At 40.8% G+C, this 22,562-nt stretch overlaps 2 protein-coding genes across 2 annotated transcripts in view; one reads left to right on the plus strand and one right to left on the minus strand.

Moving 5' to 3' along the window:
* Nucleotides 1-824: 824 nt before the first annotated feature.
* On the minus strand, nucleotides 825-4,149 carry RGS2 (regulator of G protein signaling 2). The gene is made up of 5 exons (XM_082428032.1): nucleotides 3,994-4,149; nucleotides 2,863-2,964; nucleotides 2,704-2,765; nucleotides 1,962-2,128; nucleotides 825-1,681 (listed from the first exon to the last, which is right to left on the minus strand). The coding sequence occupies exons 1-5, from the start codon at nucleotides 4,101-4,103 to the stop codon at nucleotides 1,487-1,489; spliced, it is 636 nt and encodes a 211-aa protein (XP_082284158.1). The 5' UTR covers nucleotides 4,104-4,149; the 3' UTR covers nucleotides 825-1,486.
* A 449-nt stretch (nucleotides 4,150-4,598) lies between these two features.
* The window catches only part of LOC309644460 (uncharacterized protein), a 377,358-nt gene continuing 359,394 nt past the window's right edge, over nucleotides 4,599-22,562 (plus strand). Inside the window, exons 1-5 of the mRNA XM_082428192.1 lie at nucleotides 4,599-11,241; nucleotides 11,758-11,870; nucleotides 12,578-12,607; nucleotides 14,921-15,141; nucleotides 15,791-15,889. The gene's annotated coding sequence lies outside the window, so the exon portion shown is untranslated. The remainder of the gene's footprint in view (nucleotides 11,242-11,757; nucleotides 11,871-12,577; nucleotides 12,608-14,920; nucleotides 15,142-15,790; nucleotides 15,890-22,562) is intronic.

The following is a 22,562-nucleotide window of genomic DNA, read 5'->3' on the forward strand; positions in this document are numbered from 1 at the left end:
TCGTGCTTCTTGCCTTCATCATTAGCTGCAGTAACACAACCAGATTCTTTTTTAAAAAAAATATTTATTTGGCTACACCAGGTCTTAGTTGCGGCACTCGGGATCTTCACTGCCGCATGCAGGATCTTTTAGTTGTGGCATGCGGCATCTAGTTCCCTGACCAGGGATCAAACCCTGGCCCCCTGCACTGGGAGCATGGAGTCTTAACCTCTGGACCACCAGGGAAGTCCCCAGATTCTTTATTGGCCAAATGAAGGCTGGCAAATCAGGGAAATTCTGATTTTGTACTGATCCATCTTGAAAGTGAACAGTTTCAGGCATGGATCTTGGAAGCTCATGCCATTACCCTGCGGGGGAACTTGGAACCAAGGGAAATAAAAAAGGCCTACTTTCCTCTTTATTTGGTTTCTTTCTTCATTTGAGCAGCTTAGTTGTGTGAATAATTTTGGTGCTTTGTCTCTTACATCATTTTACTTCTCATATTTAGCTGATCTTTAATACTCATGAAAGGCTTTAAAGCCAATGTTCCCATATTTTCAATAACAAGCTTGATTTTTACAAGATTGTATTAGAAAGGTTGATCTTAGGGTGGCTCTAAAGATGTGACCTGACCTCCTTTGACCTACGAAAGCATTAGAGATGGGAGTAGATCTTCCCTGCAGCTGTAATTTCTCAGTTCTGAGGATTGTCAATTCTCACTAAACAGGGCCCATCAACTGACACCTCTTCTTTACCAGAGAGGAGATATTTCACCTTGTACCTGCCATACTCAATTACCAAAAAAACCTACCCCAACCCACATCTGGACCAAATATTCAATAACATTATGTATCAAAATAAATTTATTAAAAGTATTCAAAGACCACTTCAAAGTTTAGCTGCCATCAGGACAGTTTTGGCACTCATAATGGACATTGTCGTTTTCTACACAACAGCACTCATTCTATTACACACACCGATTGACAATTCAAACAGACTGTTTCAGTTTTAGAGTTACGTGAGACAACAATACTGATGATCTGTAGTCATAGGAACTTCAATACCCTTGCACATAGTAAACATAGGTTACCTAGTACTAAAGAAACTACAGCTAAACCACTATGTGGTAACAAGGACTGATTTAGGGAAAAATGTACAGCCAGCTCACTAAGGCCACATAACCCCAGACCTATTGATTGTAAATGCTTCTGGACCAATAGTGTTACATCGTTATCTTTCAGTCGCAAGCTCCTGCTTTTCCAGCGTGAGACACGCCACGTTTAGACCACGCTTTCCCTGTGCTCCATCAGTTACGGAAGCTGTCCCAGTACCAGCTTCTCCTAGACGGCTACTGGCTTCGTTTCACTACCCAACTCTGAATCAATAGTTCTGAGTGATGTTTCCTGAACACCCAGGCTGAATTCAAGGTCAGTCTTTTTGGCAGGTGACAGCCTTTCCCCTTAGGAAAAAAATGAAATGTCCTCGTTTCTGGGCTCCCTTTTTCATCTCAGGTAGCATGGGGCTCTGTGGTGATCTGTGGCTTTTTACACAAGTCCTGGTAGAATTCTGACTCCAAGAAACGGGGATAAGAGTTGTTCTCCATCAAGCTGTACACCCTTTTCTGGGCAGTTGTAAAGCAGCCACTTGTAGCCTCTTGTATGTTTTGGGCAATCAGAGTTTTGGTTTGAAAGTCTATGTTGATCTGAAATAAAACATAAAAAGTGGTTTATTCCATATTCAGAGTTAAGAGATTAATCTATTTAATATTTGAAAACAACAACAAAAAAACTATAATGTGGGATTAGCTTCACCAGCCAAGTCACTGAAGAAATGTAATTAACCTCCCTGAAAGCTAGAAGTAGGGGAAAAACATTTACCCCACTCCCCTTTTAATTTGAGGTCTCTTCAATTCTTTCCGTTTCACTTTGGTGCTGAGAATGTTTAAAGCATGCTAAAACAAGGAACTTTTTATCTCCCCTTACCTCTTTTGGAGCTTCTTTTTCTATGAAATCAGTATATATTTTCTTTGCTTTTGAGGACAGCTTTTGGGGTGACTTGGTTTTTTTGAAGTCTTCACAGGCCAGCCAGAATTCAATATTTTCTTCACAGAATTCAGATTTTAAAAAAGCCCTGAATGCAGCAAGACCATCTGGGGGTGGGGGGGGGGAGAAAGAAAGCATGCATACAGTGAACGGAGTGACCAAATAATCCCTTTTGTTTTTTCCTAGAACTCCCATTCCCCTGGCCCCATATTTTATTATTTCTAGATGATAGCAATTTTCAAGATTTCAGTCAACCTGTAATCCTCAGAATTTAGCTCTTTAAAGACTAAGATGCCAGTCAGCAAAACGCTTAAGTTGGCACACTACTACAAAAATACATAAATACTTAGCTTCGCTGTTAATGCAAATATTTATAGGGGAGCCATAAGTTCTCTGGGAACGACGTCTCTTGAAAACACTGTTTGCAATGGAAAACCTGACTCAATCTTAACAAAAAGCAACTGCCATTACAGTTTGGGGCTAATTTTTTTCCCACCTAGAGTGAAAAAGCCATGCATTTCCCTGGTTAATCACTGGCAAGTAAAGGAGAAGAATACGCCTCATGTCATGGGGATTGTAAAGTAAAATTCCCCTTGGGCAAGCTGCTCTTGCTGTGTGGACACAACCTTTCTAGACTCTCCTGATACTTGAAATGGATCAAATTCAAGAGGTTTTAACTTACATTTACTGGCTAGCAGCTCATCAAATGCTTCTGACCACAGCTGGGCTTCCTCGGGAGAAGGCCTGCAAGAGAAGTTCTGCGTATTAGCTCACGCATGTCAGAGGTTCCCTTTTCAGCTCAGCAGTGAGCTCATTCGCAAGTACAAGATTTTCAACTTACTTGGTGAAGGTTTGCTGTTTGCTTTTCTTGCCGGTTTTGGGCTTCCCAGGAGAGGAGGAATTTTGCAAGAAGTAGCTCAAACGGCTCTTCCAATCTTTCAATCTTAAAAGAAAAAAGAAAAAGGATATTCACTTAGTGGCCACACTTGAAATCGCCAATGCAGCTGAAGGCATTTTTACCAAATAAAGTTGCCCCTTGTGGCTACAGACAAACCAAATAAGACAAAACAACTCTTCCTGTCAGTCTTACACCTTTAACATTTAAACCCAGCACCTATATACTAAACACACTAGTTTCATCCACTCATCTGAACATAATGACTAGTTTTAAAACTAAGGGTAGAACTACCTACAATTATAGGGTATTTTTAGGTATCTAGTTTGCATAGTTCAAAAAGCAGATGTTATTTCTGGCCCACAGAAGGCAGCAGTTTTTCTGCAACGTTAATTACAATTCTGAGACATTTCACACTTGATGAAACCTACAGTGGAACTGCCCTGAGCCAGCCCGTGCTCACTTCCCTTCTACCCTTCAAGCAGGAGGCTCTGGACCACCCTAGAAGCTGTGCATAATGAATGTGTGTGCGTGAGATTGCCCGTCCTCCTCCCCCAACTACAACACTCATTTTAAGAAGATGATGCAGAACAATTATTTGTTCCACAGTCCTGAGTGGGTGAGATCTGCTGTTCAATTAAAAAAAAGAAAAGATTTTAAAAGAATATATTCGGAATCAGCAAAAAAATATCTACATCGCAGCAGCCGTGTAAAGCTGATCAGAATTTACAATGCAACGTACGAATGCCGGGGACGCGCTTCGGCCGCAGGATTCCCTGAACTCATTCTCGATGCAGGGGGACAAAAAGCCAACCAGCATCTACCACCGCCTCTGCATCAAGAATTTTCTGCAGTTTCTAAACTCTACCCGAGAGTCCTTCGCTCACGTCACAAAATAAATACCTACCCACACAGGTTTAAACCTTACTTAACAAATTAACCTTTTCCACATTTTTTTTTTTTTTTCTGCAGAGGTGCACGCTACCCAGTTCCAAGCGCAAATGTACCGCGTTTGCAGCCGCCCAGGACAGCTGGGTCCGCAGGGGTGGCGGGGGGAGAGAAGAAAGCCTTACTCACAGGGTTCGCTTCATCTTTTCCCGCTTCTCCTCGCTCTTGGGGCCGGTGCCTGCGCTCTTGTCCATGGGTCCGCAGTCGTGCTGGACAGCCAGGAACATAGCACTAGGCATTATCGTTTTCCGACTAAGACTACTGCCCTAGACAAACGGCTGTGCGCAGCCGTATTTATAAAAGGCGGAGGCGCGGGGGCGGGGCCTGACGACGCCACGCCCACCAACAGCGGACGCCGATTGGCTAGCTGCAGCCGGGCATGGGGGCGAGGTCAGCGCCCGTCTGCGCAGTCACGGCTGCCGGCGAAGGGTCTGGAAGCGAGGGGGCTGTTGACGTCTACGGCCGCGGCGTCGTGCGCAGTCGGGCTAAGAGCGGCGACCGGCTCGGGCTGGTGTGGGAGCAGAGAAGTTCCCGCCGAGTGGTCGCCAGACACCTCTGCCGAGTTGTGGCGGCCGGGCGGGGTCGCAGGGCTGTGGAGGCAGGGAGCCAGGTCGGCTGCAGGCCCGGCCGGGACGCTCGCCCTCCCCCTCCCTTTCTCCATCCCCTCCCCTCCCCCACGCTCACGTGCTCCTGACCCCAAAGCGAGCGACGATTGCCCAGCAGGTAAAGGTTGCTTGCTGGGAACCCGAATGCAATTACCTTATTTTGAATTAGGATGTGTTTCCCCCTTTTTGGAGCGCACGCCCTCTCCCCACGCCTCCTTTCTTGGTCTGCAAACTGAGGCCGTGGGGAGACCCTCATCTGTTCCTCTTTGCGACTCCATTTAATTTGGGGAAGGAAACCGCCAATGGGAGGAAAGGCGACGGTCCAGAGGCAGGTGGTGTGACTGACTTTGCATTCTGCCTGGGCGTCTCGTAGCACGTTTGGGGATGAACGTTAGTCAGGGAAGGAACAGGAGAAAGTGCTTTCACTGGGTGTGCAGTTTTGATCACCAGCAGGCACGTGGCTGGGTCTGTCCGTGGGGTTGTAGACTATCCCTCAGGAGTCCTTGGCTGCCCTGTCCTTCCAGAACAGAAAGAGAAATCACAGACCTCCTTACGATGAGATAGAGGGAAACACCAAGACCTCGCAGCTGTCATACACCTGAATCATTTTAGTGTAAGAGTGCAAGGATGCAAGATTTCCTTCTGAGTCATTCTTAGTTGCCTTAGAATTTACCAGAACACTTAATTGGCAAAAAGGAGAGGTGGCGGTGGAGGGAGGGAGAAGTTAACAGTTAGCTTGAATAAGCTTAGTCTGTGAAGTCTTCAAAAATCATCTTGCTGTAGCACGAGTTAAACGGTTTGATTGGTAAGGACAAGAAGATAACCTCAACTCGAAAATGATTTGATATCAGATAACGTGATTAGAACCGTGCAGTGGAATATTGTAGTGGTTTTCCCTCAAGCGTCTAAGTAGACAGTGAGATTAACAGCAAGGTATTAGACTGCAAATATTCTCTCTGCTTTGCATTAGAACTGTTAAAAGAAAATGGGGACTAGTTTACCATATTCTTAAGATGAGCTGCCAGTAGTTGGAGCTCCCAGTTTGACTTGGAGAGTAAAACCTGCAATTATTACTAAAGAGGAGAGCCATGTACTCAGTTATGGAAAGGAAAATCATTTAGATTTCAGTAATAAATACTTGAAAGCGTGTTTGTGAAATGTAAGAATATAGTTTTTCTCAAGCCTATGCTCTTCATCTCTGAAAGAACTTTGCATATTTCCTACAGCTATTTTCACTTTCTGATGATTCAGTACTTATTTATTAAATATGTGTAATATGCAGACACTTGCTTTTTCTTGCTAATTTAAACCTCAGTATGTTTTTCACTTAGAACCTTGGATGGTAGAATTCACTCATAGTGGAAAAGACAGGAGTTCTGACTCAGAGGCAGCAAGGAGAGAGAGCTGGGCTTGTGTCAGGATACGTAGTTATAGAGTCTCAGCTTCACCAGTAAATGCTAAGTAACTGCTGGGGCAGTCGCATCCCACCTCCCTGAGCACCAGTTTCTCATCTCTATTAAGAGTAATGAATGTGTTTTTCTTGCCAGCCTCACTGTATATTATGGGAATCTTTCGTGAAAGGCCTTTGCAAATTTTAAAGTACTATACAAAAGTTTGTTTTTTCTTTAAAATTTGCGTGTGCGTGGAAGAAGGAAATATCTGGAAGCATAGCTATTCAAGGTAGAAAAATCATTAAAGGATTAATTCAGGGTTTATTAGGTTATAAATGTGTAAGTACTAGTAAAATTCAAGGTAACGTCACAGCTTTGTGGAGTATCAAGCTCGTAATAGATACTTAATAAAGGTTCTCTGGGTAAAAAACAAATAAGAAAATAAGTAAACTGTTTAGGATTTGAACTTTTTCAGAGATCTTCAAGCCAGAAAAGTTTAATCATCTCAATACATTCACGACAGTGACAGTCGTGAAGGTATATGTATATCCATGTAAGTAACTGGTTTAAATATAGACTATTCCAGATGTTTCTTGTAAGCTTTTAATGTAACTATTTGCTTTTTTTGCAAACCATTTCCGATTGACAACTGAAGTTAAGGCAGGCAGACGTACATTTAAAGCGAAAACTGCAGTGTTTGGTGACTTCCCTTTTTTGCTGTTGTTGCGAGTGGCTTTTAGGTAAATGGGATTGCTTAATATGAAGATGACACATGCTTTCCATTCTTCTGTTGGAGGAAGAAACAATGCAGTAGGATGTAAATACTGCACAGCCAGACCTCAGCTTGAGAGTGGCTTGATGAACTACACATACATTTCCCATGTTGAGTCTACCGTGCCCTTTACTGGAGAGGCTGTCTGCTGAGCGCATAAGGGGTGGAAGCTTGCACGGTGGTTCTTGAACTTTTTGTATCTAAAAAAATTTAAGTTACAGAAGAAGGCAAACAAAAAATACAAGTTTTTAGTAACACCAAAAGGAGATTACGGAAAGCAGAAGTGTCCCCTGCCATACTTCTCTCTTCCACACCCACTGTATGTTGTTATTAATAAAAATTATTATTATTATCTGAAAATAGTTATACATAATAACTTTCATACTTATGCTTTAGAAAGTTAGGAAACAAGATATATGCTTTAAAAGAAAAGGATCATTCTGTGTATTACTCTGTGCTTTACTTTTTTCGTCAGTAAGATATCTTAGTTCCTAAATTTGTAAAAGCTGTAAACCTGTTGCTTACCTCATGAAATCTTAAATTGGTGAGAAGTTTAAAAAAAGGAAAAAAAATTAGGAAATTAAGTGCCCTGTGTCAAACGGTGTGATGAGTAATTGGAAATAATGAAAACTTTTAGTATCCTAATTGTTGAGTGTATTTGAGGAAGTGTGACACCTGTCTTGTCATTTTGTCTGTCTTTTTTGTCCTTTTTTTCTTTTTGGTCTTATTCTCATTTAACTTTAATGGGTGGAATATTCTTTTAACAGACGGAACATATGACCCCACAGTGAATGAATTTGTGACCCCACAGGATTATGTACTCTACTCTTCACTCCTAATATGGTCTGAGATTTAAAATTCATAATTGCTCTCTTTCTCAGAAGGTAATTTTCATACCTAGGCGTTGTTAAGAGAGAAAGTGTTTTTGTCAGGAATGAATCAGAGTTTCAACCAAGTACTTGACACGTATTATAGAGGAGTTAATGATTTTACTGGTCCTTGTATTGGTAATTTCAGTAAGAGCACTTCCATGGTTCTGCCTTAAATTCACCCATCGTATGAAGTATGTCATACTTCAAATGCAGGCAGGGCCTACTTAAATTTAATAATTCCCTCTTACTAAGTAAAGCACCTGGATTCTCTTTGGAAACCAACAACAGGAGCATCACAAGTTTTTTTTTTCTTCCCGAATAAAAATCCTAATGTATATTGAAATACCTCTAGTAGGTTCCTGTAGTTGAAGAACACTTAGTATGAAGTCTAGGTTTGGGGGACCATTTCCAACATCTGCCTCTTACTGCTCTCTTCTGTGACAGTGGACCACATGGAATCTCAGGGGAGAGGAGGCGGTTAGAAACACTTTCTGATGAAATAAGTTACATAGATGGCATATTGCCTTATTAACTGCAGAGGTAAAACTAGGGGTTTCTTTCCTGGCATTTGTTCTCCTGGGATTTTAATTTCTGTGCACAGAATTTTGTCAAATCATGAAAATGTCAAGTGTGTATTGATTACTGTTTTGAAATCTTGGGATATTGGCATCATAATATACAAGATTTCAAAGGTCTATATGATATCAGTTGCAGAGAATCTTTTTTTTTTTTAAGTGTGAAGAAAGGCTTCTTTTTATCCAGTAAATAAGGAATCCATTTGCACTGGTATTTCCAGCTTGCTGACTGTTCCTTTGTAGGGAGTATTAATTCATTTTAGACACTGGCTTTCAAAGGTCTTTGATCCATGGACTACTTTGCAAGAACATAAAACCTCGTGGATTTTCTCTCCCAAACACATTTTTGTAAACCAACAAAAATTCCCAAATCTTAACCGGATTAACTGATAAAAGAACAATGCTTTCAAGGAGATACCAGTAGGCCCTGACCCAACTGCCAAGTTATAAATGTTCAAGTCCTCAATGCTGAGCTCACGTCCTCAGCTTCAAAAGACACAGTACCTTTGCCTTTATTTTCATAAATTATGCTTAGGAGAGCAGGATGGTTGGAGGGTTTGTCCATAATTGGGATACTTGCCTTTAGTTCCCAGTTCCTGGTGTTATTTTAGTTATGACCCCAGGCAAATTGCTTAGCCTTCTTGTGCCTAGGCTTCATATCTTCAGGGTGGAAGTAATTATAGCAGCCTTCCTTTGCGAGGAAGTGGAAAGAAAACACTGCGGGGACTGCGTGAGTGTCTGGGTTGATGATAGCTCATAGTGCCCAGGCCCGGTGTTCAGCAGAACTTTGTAGTAGGACTGGTTTCTTCCAGGTGACTCTTTTTCCCATTTTGTTGTTGCTTTCCTAGCACCCACTGTTTCCTGCTGCTCTTAGGGTGGCAGGTCTTCCATTCAGGTGGAAGGGTTGAATCAGCAGGCCCTGAGCGTCTACCACTCAAGGAGCACCAGGACAAGTTCTGGCTTGCTTCAGCGTAGGACGCACTGTGTTGAGGATGGGGGTGGCCAGTGGAGGGCTCTTCTGTCCGTGGTCCTGTCCCTGGGAGGATGCATCTGCTCTCCACCAGGCGCTAGGCCCTGGCCTCTGCGCCATCACTGCCTGATGCCACTGCTTTCTGGGTGTCTGTTCATCCATTGGGTTCCCTGGTGCTCCCTTTTTGCTCTTCCAAATGCCCCATTGGGAACATCAGGGATATAAGGTTACTTTTTGAAATGTTTTAAGTTCTTCCTGAAAAATGTTTTGGAAATGTCTAGCTCTTCACATGCTGACATTTCCATCTGTTGATATTTTGAAAGAATTCTCCACTATCTTCACAGGGTGAGTTCTCTCTACATTAGATATTTGGTGAAAATTCATTTATTTTTCTCAGTGCAGTGTAGGAAGGATGTTAAGTTGCCTCTGGTGGTTCTCCCTGTTCCTTTCTAAGTACATTCCCCTCTCCCCCCTACCGTCCCCCTTTCTCATCATAGCGAAGCTTTCTTATTTGGAGACTTACAGACTTTCAGTGCTTCAATTATTTTATCTCTTTCAGTTAATGCAGTGTACATTTGGTTTCATATTCTTCAAGAGTTTTAAATTAAATTTTAAAATAAACCTAGCGAAGGTGAGCATAGTCACCTGGCCTAGCCAAGCCTAGATCAGCCGTGTTTAACCCAGCAGCATGAGTCAGTTTCATCAAAACTGCTTTGAATTCATCTTATTAGAAGTCTTCATTTTCTGATATGTTTGTTTATATCTAGTTTCAAGGTTCTGCATCCTTGTTGCTTTCTTCATGAACTGCAGACTGATCTCTCATCTTGAGCAATAATCTTTCTTAATCATTTAGAACTTGTTCCAGATGCAGTAGAATTTTAGGGGTTTCTTTTTAACTTTTTTTTTTTTTTTTCTGATTAATAAGTTTGCTCACTCTTCCTGTCCGTTCTTTAGCTTCTTGTGAAAGCAGTTATATACTTCCCCGAAGATGGGAATTGTCATCTGAAGCATCTTTTTAGTGCTGTCTGAATTTGTTCTTCGCTTTTCTGGTGCACTTTAAAGGCTGTTTTGCTTGTAGTTACTTATATTGGATGGGTTTCGATGAATCTTTCAAAGACTGAATATTTCTTGAATGTCAACTTGTTCTAAATGCTTAGATTTCTCTTTGCTAAGTTCTTTTGTAAAGGTCTGTATTTTAAGCCTAAGCAAGGAGTTGGAGATTTCCACCTCCTTCTTATTGGCCTCTAGTTTTTCTATTGCTGATAGTTGGTTCTTGAGTCTGGCCTCCATTAAAGTTGGTTCACGTGCTTCAAATTCTTTTTGAATTAGGTTAAACTTGGCAAAATTTTGATGTCTTTTCTCCAGAAGGGCAGGAACTTCAGTAGCTAGTTCTCTGTCTTTATTTGCGTAAGGTAGGCTTTTAATTATTAAAAATCTGACTGACTATAAAGAACACCATCTCCCACAGTAATCCGTGGGCTCTAGGTCTAGTTTAATGTTCTCTAGGAGGGCGGACACTGGCTGGTACGGCGTGTCCAGAACCAGGGCAACACATAGCATCATGGCCATGAGCAGACCCCCTAGGCTACTCTGAGCCCATGCAGGTTGCCAGGACTCTGATGGCGGCACAGAGCGTAGACAACACCTGCGAGCGTGTGCCCGGAACCAGTCCTGTGTCTGGTAACTAGGGTAGACCTCAGTGCAGGGGAGATAGAGGGGACAAGTACAATAAATTATTAGCTAATGCTTTTTTTTCTCTTGACTGCCTTTTCATTCTGTGGCCCTGGAGGTCTTATGTTACCCAAACAGGCCACCGAAAACTTCCTGCTCTCAGAGCCCCTCCACGTCAGGATGGCCTTGAACGTATTTGGGAAAGGATGGGGGACAGATTATGGAGGACGCTAGAGAGGCTTCAACTTCACCAATTTCACCTTTGAAAAATAAGAAATAAATAATTGGAATTTTAAAAAGTTTTCACTCCTCAAGAATGTGCAGTCCAACTGTGACCAGAGAAAACATGATTTTTTCAAACTCTTGCATGTGGCGAAACGTTGGATGATACAGAAGCTTTCAGGGTGCTTCTGTTCAGAATTATCATCTCTGGAGGTATTAGATGTTGGATGCAGCTTTTCCTCACAGAAGTTGACCCTTAGGCCGTGGGAGATCCAAGCTTTGTCTGGCTCATTTGACAGGTCAGTCTTTTTGGCGATGAGCCTGCAGGTTGGCTGGGAGTTCGCTGGCTTTGGCTGGGCTGGGCATTTCACCTGACTCGGCTGGGCTCACTTCTACGGCTTGGAGTAGGCTAGAGATTGGTCAGTCTGGCGTGGTGAGGCTGGATGGCTCTGCAGGTCTTGGCTGGATTTCTCATGTGTGTTGAGCTCAGCTGATACAGGCTGGTGTTGCTCAGTGCTTGGCTCTGGCCCTTGAATCTCTCATCCTTGTCTTGTGATCTGTGGTGAAACCTGGTCTGTCCTTCCCATGGTAATGGCAGAGCACAGAACAGCCAGTGTTTTGGCTGTGAGAGCAGTTACCCAATTTGCATTTTTAAAAATTCACCCTGACTGTGAGATGTCGGCATTTCATTTGGTGGCCTTTTCTCTTCTTGAAGGCATGATCCTGAGGGAGACTGTAGGTTTTCCGGAATTGGGATATGGAGTAGGCGTTGATACAGTCACCCATTTCTTCTCTTTCTGTGGCTTGGTTCACAGGTCACTGTGAAGTTGGGACACGTGAGTTGGCAGAGATGAACTCTTACTGCAGTGCACACCAACCCAGAGACGGCTAAACGAGCATTCCCGAAGTCCTGCACTCGGCTGACCAGGTGAGGAGAAACCCCTCGCGGCATACACTGTCCAGTGGGAATGACAACGGCTTGGGTGTCCAAGGCACTGATTCAGCAGGACCAAATGCTGAGTAACTGCGGGATTCCAGGGAAGCCTCTTCGTATTTGCAGGTCTCCATTTCTCTCTCTCTGAAGAGCAGGAAATATGTGAGTAAACTCCATATTTTGAATCTGGTGGGGCTCAAGCTGGTGTGAAAAGTTCATCTTTGGCAGGACTGAGACAGTTTTTTTCCAAGAGTGCTAATTTTTTTTTTTTTTTTAACATATTGTAGAGTTTTCTTGAAAGACTAAATCAACATTTATGTCAAGGTGCAAGGAATTATGCTCTGAGTCATTCTTCCTGCTGTCTTTCCAAAAGGTGATAAGCCTTTAATTCTTGTCCTGAAACACCCAGCTGCAGCTGAGAGCTACAGAATTTCAGTCAACTTGTCAGTTTGTTCTGTATCTTCTCTCTCCCACCTCTGGGAGACCCTGGCTGCCCTGCCCCTCGGGGAACATCATGACCCCTTGGGCTGGTGGATGACTGTAGCAAACCTGAGGGACTGCTGGAGGGAGGTGTCTCTGCTTTGGGAGACTACCACCTGGGTGGAGTGTCTCCCTTTTTTTTAAAACATTAAATACTTAATGTTTGTTTGTCGTATAATATATAAACAGACCTTCTTAGCAGACTGTTTTTTTATTTTAAGGAGAGAAGAGCTTATGAACTGGATGAAAAGGTAAGAGTGTGTGTGTATCCGTTGTTTTGGGGGAGGGTAGAGAAGTGGGCGGGTGATGGTGGCTATCAGATGTTAGAAAGCTTAGCAAAGGCGTGAGTTTCAGCTGGTCAGGAGAACTTTCTCTGTGGGTCTCCCAGATCTAAGCCAGGGAATTTTTATAGGGATATCAAATGGACTTTCTGTTTGGGAAGAGGGTTTTCTGTCAGCCTTCTTTGCAGCATCTGCTTGTTTGTCCCTTAAATGCTGAAGTTCCTTAGATGTCTTCTGTTTTGGCTCTGCACGTTCACGCTATGCAGTCACTCCCAAAACTCAGCTGCGGTCTGTGTGCCGATGAATGTCCGTGCTCATCTCTCTCCTCATCTCAGACCTTTTTAGCTAATTGTCCATTAGCTTGATTCACCTAGATGACTCACAGACGGTTCAAGTGAACTTGTTGAAGACAGCATTTCCCATCTTTGCACCTAAACCTGTTTCTTGGCCTTTGTTCTCTGTCTCAGTTACCAAAGACAAATTGAGTTTATCTTTGAGTTCCACCCTCTCCCAGTCTCATATCAAGTTTATCCTGCCTATTAATTTTACTTCTTAAATGTATCTTGAGACTATAAACTCTTTACTCCATTTCCACTTTCCTGATTCTCTCTTCATCTCTCTTATGGATCCAGGCAAAACTTCTAATTGATCTCTCACCTGCTAATTGATCCTCTCTAATGAATGATCTGTTTTCAGGCAGCGTGATTCTACTAAAACACTTGTCTGGTCATTATTGCTTTTCTGATTAAAACCGCTAATGGCTTGTCATTACCCTTAAGATAAGTTCCAGATTCCTTAAATTGCCGTACAAGATCCTTTCTATCTGGCCCCTGAAAGCCTTTCATTTATTACATGATCTTCTGTTACTGCTGCCTTGCTCTCTATGCCCCTACCTACTGAATATTTTGTAGTTCCTTCCACGTGCTATGCTTCCTCTTTGCTTTAGCCACTTGCTCATGCTGTTCCCTCTACTTGGACCTTTTTCCATTCTTTCCACTCTTTATCTGACTTCTGTATGATTCATACTCTTCCAGGTATCGCTTAAATGAATTTTCTTTGTGTACACCACCTACACACTTTTCTTCCCTCCACTGACATATCTGGATAAGGTGCTCCTCTTAAGTGCTGTCATAGCACCTGTTAATTTACTTACCATGATGAATTGTAATTGCCTGGTTTCTTGTCACTATTCGTCACCAGACAGTTTCTCTTCCTCCTCCCTCTTCTCTCTCCCTCCCCCTCCTTCTTCTTCTTCTTCTTCTTTTTAAAAATTATTATATCCTGGAACATAGAGAATCCTCAGTAAATATTTGCTGAGGGAACGGATGGGTGGACATACGAATGAGTGAATGAGTGAATGAATGCATGCATGGTAACTTTCCCAGGGCGTTTGACATCTGTTACCAGTGTAACTTGTGCCAGAGGTTCATATGTTCTCCATATCTGTAATTAAATTCCTATTGTAACCTTATAAACTTTCCATACTAACATTGAACTTTGCAGTGTTTGTAAGTTTTCTGTTCTTTCTGTTGGTATTTTTTCTGTGTGCAGTTTATGAAATAATCTGTTTGTTGGTTTTCTTAAAAATCTGACTTTTACCTATTGTAAATAGGTTTACAGGTTTAGAGACTATTCATTTAAAACATTATGAACGTGTGAAAAATCTCACATTTCCTCTAATAAAAATGTTTAAAAAAAAAAAACCCACAGGATTAAAAAGGTCACATGGTATTATCATTGTTTTCCTTTCACTGTCTCTTACCATATATATTTGAATGAAGCCATATAGATGTGTATATGTGTGTGTGTGTGTGTGTGTGTGTGTATTTGTCTTAATTAGACAATTTAATAGTAAATTAGATCTAATATAAAAGTAGCTTGTTTCTTGTTTTTAGGAATTTCCAGTGTGGACCATTATGTAATAGGTTGCCTCTTTTTTGCTTCTGTCAGACAAATGGACTGAGGCCTAACGCATTGTAGATTTTAGAAAACAGAACATTTCCTAATGGTTTTAAACTTGCATAATGATAGAAAATAATTTCCTTTATACTTTCACTGCTTTTAAACTCTGAATTTCTGTTCGCATATAAGCAGTATTGCATTATTTGGATTGTAATGTTCAACTTATTATAACATTATAATATATAATATGTACAATTATCAGTTTAGATAATTTTCTTAGGTTCAGGAAGAGGAAAACAAGTAAGAAAGTCTTATTAAGAGTATGATCAATTGGGTAGCACTTAAAAGAGTTCAAAGAATTTTCTGGATTTCTGCTTTGAGGTCTTGTCTTGAGCCCGTGCAATTACCTCCTCTTTGTCCCCACAATCCACTGAAATGGGAAGAAATTAAACAGAGAGAGAAGAAAAGAAAAGAGGAAACATTGTAGGACTGCTGTAAAAGAGGAAAGTGTACCACTGACGTATAAGAAATATGGAACTTGGGGAATATGTGAAGCAGAAAGGACCAAATGGAAGCAGAAACCTATCGGACTTGAATAGCAGGTAAGTTGGTGCCTCTTGAGAAGTAAGTGGACAGTGTCCTCAGGGTAACCTGAAAAAGTTTCCTTTTTGGAGCAACAGGTTTGAACAAGGGTGTGCTATAGGGGTCATGGGTGACGGGGATATTACATTATTTTAGAAGGTGTACCAGTGATCCACATGCTGTGTTTCCCTGGGTTTTGTTTTATACGGAGAGTGTAAGAGATGAAGAGCTTGTAGGCCAAGGAGGAAATGAAAATAAAAGTCAAAGGTATTTAGAAATTATTAAAATGGGACAGTCACCTATGAGAAGCTGTGGAATGTGGTCAAAGCCATACACAGAAAATAACTTGTCTTAATTTCTTTTAAACTTGAAGTGTAGTTGATTTACAATCAACTATTACATTAGTTTCAGGTATACAACATAGTGATTCAGTATTTTTATAGATAATACTCATATGAAGTTATTATGAAATATTGGCTATATTCCCTGTGGTGCACATTACATCCTTGTATCTTACTCATTTTATACCTAGTAGTTTGTACCTCTTAATCCCCTTCGCCTGTCTTGCCCCCATTCCTCTTCCCTCTGCCCATTGGTAACCAGTTTGTTCTCTGTATCTGTGAGTCTGTTTCTGTTTTGTTACATTCATTCGTTTGTTTTATTTTTTAGATTCCACATATAGTAGAAGAAAGACTGAAGATAAATGAACCCATCCACGTTTGTCACCCAGTGGTTATATCGAGTGCAGTGTTGAGAAGGCGTGTGAAGGTGAGTCTGTACTGAATGGGGAGCTCTGCTGTTAGTGAGTAGTGACTTCAGGGTTCAACGGATTTTTCAGATGAGCTGAGTAAAACTGCTAAGGGTCTGATAATTCCTATATCGCTCCAAAGCACAGAATGACAGGAAGTTTCCCCAGTAATTTTTTTGAGGCAGGCATAATTCTGGTCCCCAAATTTGCTGAAGAAAGCACTCAAAAGAAAACTAAAGAAAAAATTCAATTATAAAGATGTAGATACCTTAAATAAAATATTTTAAATATTTCCACTGTAAACAGTTTTAAGTAAGCAGAAACACTGTGCACAGTGAAATACAGAACTCGTGGTACCTACGAGTGATAAAAGAAGCTCCTTTGCAGAAACTGAAGAATTTGTATTATAATTCACAGATGAGGTGGTGAATAACATCCGCCCGGCTTTGCCGCGTGGGGTGGTTCACAGGGTGGGCAGTGTTGCTGACCTGCTTCCCCAGGGCCTGGGAGGAATCACCAGCATCCCCACCAGGAGTCGGAGAACTAGGTGAGAGCTCAGGCAGGAAGTCCAGCACCTGATTTTGAAGGTCAGACTTACATTTGGTATTGGTTGAGTTGGTTATCTGTATGTCTGTCTTATCATGAGATAAGAACTATAATGATTCACCTTTGTTGCCATCTAGTACAGACATTTCCATAAAGCAAGCGCTAAGAAAATCCTTGTTAATTGAATCTAATCACAGGAGCTGTGGAATAGTGGGACACTCACGGGTCTTGGAGACAAGGATTTGGTTTCATTCAAGCCAGGCTGCTAGTGGGTATCTGCTTTTTTCACGTTACTTCCCTCGTGACTCGGCTGGGACACCCGCTCTGGGGAGCCTCCTCGATGCCCCCGCATCCTGAGCGAGCTCACTTGTGTGCTGCCACAGCCCCGTGCTTCCCTCTTCTGGGGCGGTTCGCTTCTCCTGTGTTTCCTCTGTGAGACAGTGGTGCTTGAGGCCAGAGACTCTGTGCTTTGCATCCCTGTATCTGCAGAGTACAGCCCTCGTCTGGACACAGTAAGGGCTGACCACACTTGATACATGAACGAAGGATTTAACTTCCCTGAACTTAATTTTTCTCCATTTGAAAAATGAGAACGTTAATAATACATGAGATGAAGTAAGTCAGAAAGAGAAAAACAAATATATTAACGCATATGTGTGGAACCTAGAAAAATGGTACAGATGAACCGGTTTGCAGGGCAGAAGTTGAGACACAGATGTAGAGAACAAACGTATGGACACCAAGGGGGGAAAACTGTGGGGGGTGGGGATGGTGGTGTGCTGAATTGGGCGGTTGGGATTGACATGTATACACTGATGTGTATAAAATGGATGACTAATAAGAACCTGCTGTAAAAAAAATAATAATAATACATGAGAATGGGGTTTTCAGTAATCTTCCTTAGAAAATCTGGCCCTTTCATAAGAAAGGCAGTAGGTTTTGTTTATTGAACACCTATTATATGTGCCAGGCACTGACCAGGCACTGTGTATTATTATCATTCTCTCTTATCCTTCCACGTTTGTGAGGTAGGTGCTATTATCTCCATCTTACAGATGCTTGGAGACGTGAAGAAGCTGCCCCAACTAGATAGCAAGCAAGTCCGGCAGAGCCAGGGTTTGAATCCCAAGTCTGTAATTGTTCCACTGTAGAATTGATGTTTCTATGGGAAGCTCAGTTTGGGTTGTCGTCAGTAGGTCTCCTCATGGGTACCCTGGCTGTGTAATTATGGTCTGTAAAAGGTCGATCGTGAAAGTTGAGCTGGTGAAATCCAGCCTTGAATACATTGCTGGGCACATGGTAATTGCATGCTCAATATAATTGTTGAATGAAATAATTAGTTAATTAATAGAAAACCCATGAATGTTATTCTTAGTAATTTATGTAATAAACCAAGAGACTTTATATATGTGTGATTCAAGAGTGTTTAAACACCCACAACTTCAGTTCAGATGACATGCAAATATTCCTAGGAAGGTAAAACTGGAATTTGATTTTCATTTAGTGAGTGAAAAAACGTGAAATAAAAGGATTGGCTAGTCATCTGGGGATCTCATTAAAAATGAAAATCCCTATATTCCATTCCCAGAGTTTGTTATTTTTATACTCTCCTCTTGTGGATGTGAAATAAAATTCTTTGTAAATTGTGGAGTGCTGTACACACTTAATATATTACCAAGAAACTGTGTGTGTGTGTGTGTGTGTGTGTGTGTTTCCCATGAAGGTGGAGAAAGTATCCTTTGGGATCTGTTGAAAGTGAAGGAAGAGAACAGTTAAGAGACTCAGTTAAATCAGAAAAGAAAGGGGCTCTTTCATTCAGTGAAAGGAATGTTTCTTTTGTCAGTATCTCCCCCAGAAGCAAGTCTGGTTGACTAAAATTTAACAAAGAGATCCCATGGGTGTGTTTGGTTAGTTCGTGGTTGAGGCATCCTTGGTTACCCCAGGTGATAGCAGTGTATTGTCACTATGTACAGGCAGTCTGAAGGGAGAGCCAGGAAACTCTGAGCAAGGCTGCAGTGCTCAAAATCTGGCCCAGCTCTGGGAGCCAAGGGTGATTCTACTTGTCTATCATGCTTGTGACTCAGCACTCCTCTCCTTGCTTCCCTTTGTAGGTGTCTTCCTATTCCATAATTGGTTACTACTTTTGTCTCTCCTTGTTTCTGCCTAATGGCTTCTGCTTACTGCCTTCTGTCTTTAAAAATATCAGTAAGCAACATTTATTGAGGCTTACTGTGTGCCAAGCAGAATTTCACCTTTATTCTCAGAACAACCTTTTGAGGTAGGAAGAGGGTGTCCTTCTTATCTGAGTGTTCATTACTATAGTCTCCACACTGAGTGCACAGGGATGCTAAGGCCATCAGAATAGGAAAACATCCACTAATGAGTTGAAAACCAATGCATTTTACCCTCAAAACCCTCTCCCCACTTCATAGTAGTCTTGGTAATTAACAATCACTAACATACAATGCACATGTAATGCAAAGCCTAATAGCAAAATTTGCAAAAGATGCAGAATGTCACAAGGTCGATGTCAATAGGAAAGTCATTGGTAAAAGACCGTCCGAGAGTGTGGCCAGTTAACAATTAGAGAAGAGGAAATCGACAAGGTCTGTGTTAATTTTGCTGCTTGAGAACTAGTTTTGCTGTTCTGAAATACATTTTGGAAATCTTTGGTATGTGCACTATTATATAATTGAGTGTAGGCATTAACGTAGGCCAGATTTTTATCCTTTTCAGGTCTGTCAGGCTTTCATGGAATAAGAATTAGGCTTCTGGAACATAATGTCAGTGATTTTTGACTGATATATGCTCATGGGGTTAGGGAAACATGAATACTTGGAGTCCTTAAAAACTGAGGGTCATCTAAGATCTATAAATGATGGAGCTGTTGACTATTAGTAGGCCCAAATGGTGTCTTTGGCTTTCACTGTAAAGTCCTGCTAATAGCATCTTATTTTTATATAGGATATTACAATTCGAGATTATTTTCATGTACATTATCTCATTTCATGGTTATTTATAACTATAAATGTATAAACATTGGGGTGCATGTATCTTTTTGAGTTATAGTTTTCTCCAGATATATCCCCAGGAGTGGGATTGCTGGATCATATAGTAGCTCTATTTTTAGTTTTTTAAGGAACCTCCGTACTGTTCTCTGTAGTGGCTGTACCAATTTACATTCCCACCAACAGTGTAGGAAGGTTCCTTTTTCTCCACACTGTCTCTAGCTTTCTTTTTTTTCTTTTTTTGGCTGCACTGTGTGGCATGAAGGATCTTAGTTCCCTGACCAGGGGTAAAACCCGCGCCCCCTGCAGTGGAAGCGTGGGGTCTTAACCACTGGACTGCTAGGGAAGTCCCTCTCTAGCATTTATTATTTGTAGACATTTTGATGCTGGCTATTCTGACCTGTGTGAGGTCATACCTCACTGTAGTTTTGATTTGCGTTTCTCTAGTAATTAGCAATGTTGAGCATTTTTTTTCATGTGCCTGTTGGCCATCAGTCTGTCTTCTTTGGAGAAATGTCTATTTAGATCTTCTGCCCATTTTTTGATTGGGTTGTTTGTTTTTTGGATATTGAGCTGTATGAGCAGTTTGTATATTTTGGAAATTAATCCCTTGTCAGTTGAATTGTTTGCAAATATTTTCTCCCATTCTGTAGGTTGTCTTTTCATTTTGTGTATGGTTTCCTTTGCTGTGCAAAAGCTTTTAAGTTTAATTAGGCCCCATTTGTTTATTTTTGTTTTTATTTCCATTACTCAAGGAGACAGATCCAAAAAACATTGCTGCGATTTATGTCAAAGAGTGTTCTGCCTATGTTTTCCTTGAGGAGTTTTATAGTAATCTGGTCTTACATTTAGGTCTTTAATCTATTTTGAGTTTATTTTTGTATATGTGTTAGAGAATGTTCGAATTTCATTCTTTTACATGTAGCTGTCTAGTTTTTCCAGCACCACTTATTGAAGAGACTGTCTTTTCTCCATTGTATGTTCTTGCCTCCTTTGTCATAGATTAATTGACCATAAGTGCGTGGGTTTATTTCTGGGCTTTCTATCCTGTTCCATTGATCTATATGTCTGTTTTTGTGCCAGTACCATACTGTCTTGATTACTATAGCTTTGTAGTATAGTCTGAAGTCAGGGAGCCTGATTCCTCCAGCTCTGTTTTTCTTTCTCAAGATTGCTTTGGCTATTCGGGGTCTTTTGTGTTTCTGTAGAAATTTAAAAAAATTTTGTTCTAGTTCTGTGAAAAATGCCATTGGTAATTTGATAGGGATTGCATTGAATCTGTAGATTGCCTTGTGTAGAATGGTCATTTTGACAGTACTGATTCTTCCAATCCAAGAACACAGTGTATCTTTCCATCTGTTTGTGTGGTCTTCAATTTCTTTCATCAGCATCTTATAGTTTTTTGGAGTACAGGTCTTCTGTCTCCTTAGGTAGGTTTATTCCTAGGTATTTTATTCTTTTTGATGCATTGGTAAATGGGATTGTTTCCTTAATTTCTCTTTGTGCTATTTCGTTGTTAGTATATGGAAATGTGACAGATTTCTGTGTATTAATTTTGTATCCTGCAACTTTACTGAATTCATTGATGAGCTCTAGTAGCTTTCTGGTAGCTTCCTTAGGATTTTCTGTGTATAGTATCATGTTGTCTGCAAACAGTGGTATCTAAAAAAACAGTTGTAAAGATCCATGAAACTAAATGCTGGTTCTTTGAAAAGATAAATGAAATTGATAAATCTTTAGCCAGACTCATCAAGAAAAAAAAGAGAGAGGGCCCAAATCAATAAAATCAGAAATGAAAAAGGAGAAGTTACAGGATATAAAGCATCATAAGAGACTACTGTGAGCAACTATGCACCAATAAAATTGACAACCTACAAGAAATGGACAAAGTCTTAGAAAGGTACAGTCTCCCAGGACTGAACCAGGAAAAAATGGAAAATGCAAACAGACCAATTAACTACCGAAATTGAATCAGTAATTTAAAAACTCCCAACAAACAAAAGTACAGGACCAGATGGCTCTACAGGTGAATTCTACCAAACATTTAGAGAAGAGTTAACACCTATCCTTCTGAAACTATTCCAAAAAATTGCAGAGGAAGGAACACTTCTGAACTCATTCCATGAGGCCACCATCACCCTAATACCAAAATCAGCAATGTGTTTTGTTGCAATTTTTTTTTCTTTTTTAAAATTGGTTTGTTAACCATGATAAATCACATAGGTCAGTACAGTTTTTGTCCTTTTCTCTTTGTGAAAAATAATATGTGGTCCTAAGCATTTACTTAAAAAAATAAGTCAAAAACAAAACAAGACAACTCCAGTCAGGAGAGACTTAGTCTTGGGTTGATTGATAGCTGATCATATGCTAATAGTTTCGTCTGCTCAAAATTAATGGTATACTTTACTTGTAACCACAGTTTAAGCTTAAGGGTTTTTCTGTGGGTGCTAGGCAAAGAACAATGTTCAAAATTTTTGTGAGTCTTTACATTTCTGACTGTTGCCCTTTATTATTCTTAAGTATTTAGGAAAGAGTTGTTTCTGCAGAAAGGTTGGTTACTGGTGATAAGTGTAAGTAACCTGCGGTTTTGTTGTAGGTAATTATTTGAAGTGGAAAAGTCCTGAAGGTTGGATTGATGTTATCCTGTTACCCACTTCATGTTTAAACCAAATTTATTGACTGAAAAATTTAGCTTAGGAGCCTCTTTTAGAGAGCTCCTGAAATAGATGAAAGCTTTTTTTAGACATGCCCTTGCTCCCAGTGCTTATCAGAATGGTGTTTTTGTGACTCTTGGCACATTATACTTTTCTGATTTTCCTGACTGGTCATTTGAGGACAAATTAAGAGAAGACTCAGGATGAAGGAAAAAATGTCTCTGAAGGCAGTTGTATCTGGTTCTAAGGTATAATAAAAAGCTGTTGAAATACCATGTCTGACTTTAAAACAGAAAAATATCTGTGACTTTCTGAGACCTGATCTATAGCCAGGGAGAGGAGACCATCAGTCTCCCAGAGTTTCTATGGGATTAAAGTTCCTGTCTTGTCAAGAAAAACACACGCAGAAAAACATTCCATTCCCCTGAATAGGACCAAACATGGCTCAAATATACTAACATCTTATATATAGTTATTTTATAAAA

This window comes from Balaenoptera physalus, assembly GCF_965194825.1.
Source record: "Balaenoptera physalus genome assembly, chromosome: 1".
NCBI lineage: Eukaryota > Metazoa > Chordata > Mammalia > Artiodactyla > Balaenopteridae > Balaenoptera > Balaenoptera physalus.

Coding starts and splice junctions, on each gene's coding strand:
- RGS2 (XM_082428032.1), bottom strand. CDS start 4,103: ATGCCTAGTGCTATGTTCCTGGCTGTCCAGCACGACTGCGGACCCATG. Junction 2,965..3,993: donor GAAAAGATGAAGCGAACCCT/GTGAGTAAGGCT, acceptor TTTTCTTTTAAG/ATTGAAAGATTGGAAGAGCC. Junction 1,682..1,961: donor AAAAAGAAGCTCCAAAAGAG/GTAAGGGGAGAT, acceptor GTTTTATTTCAG/ATCAACATAGACTTTCAAAC.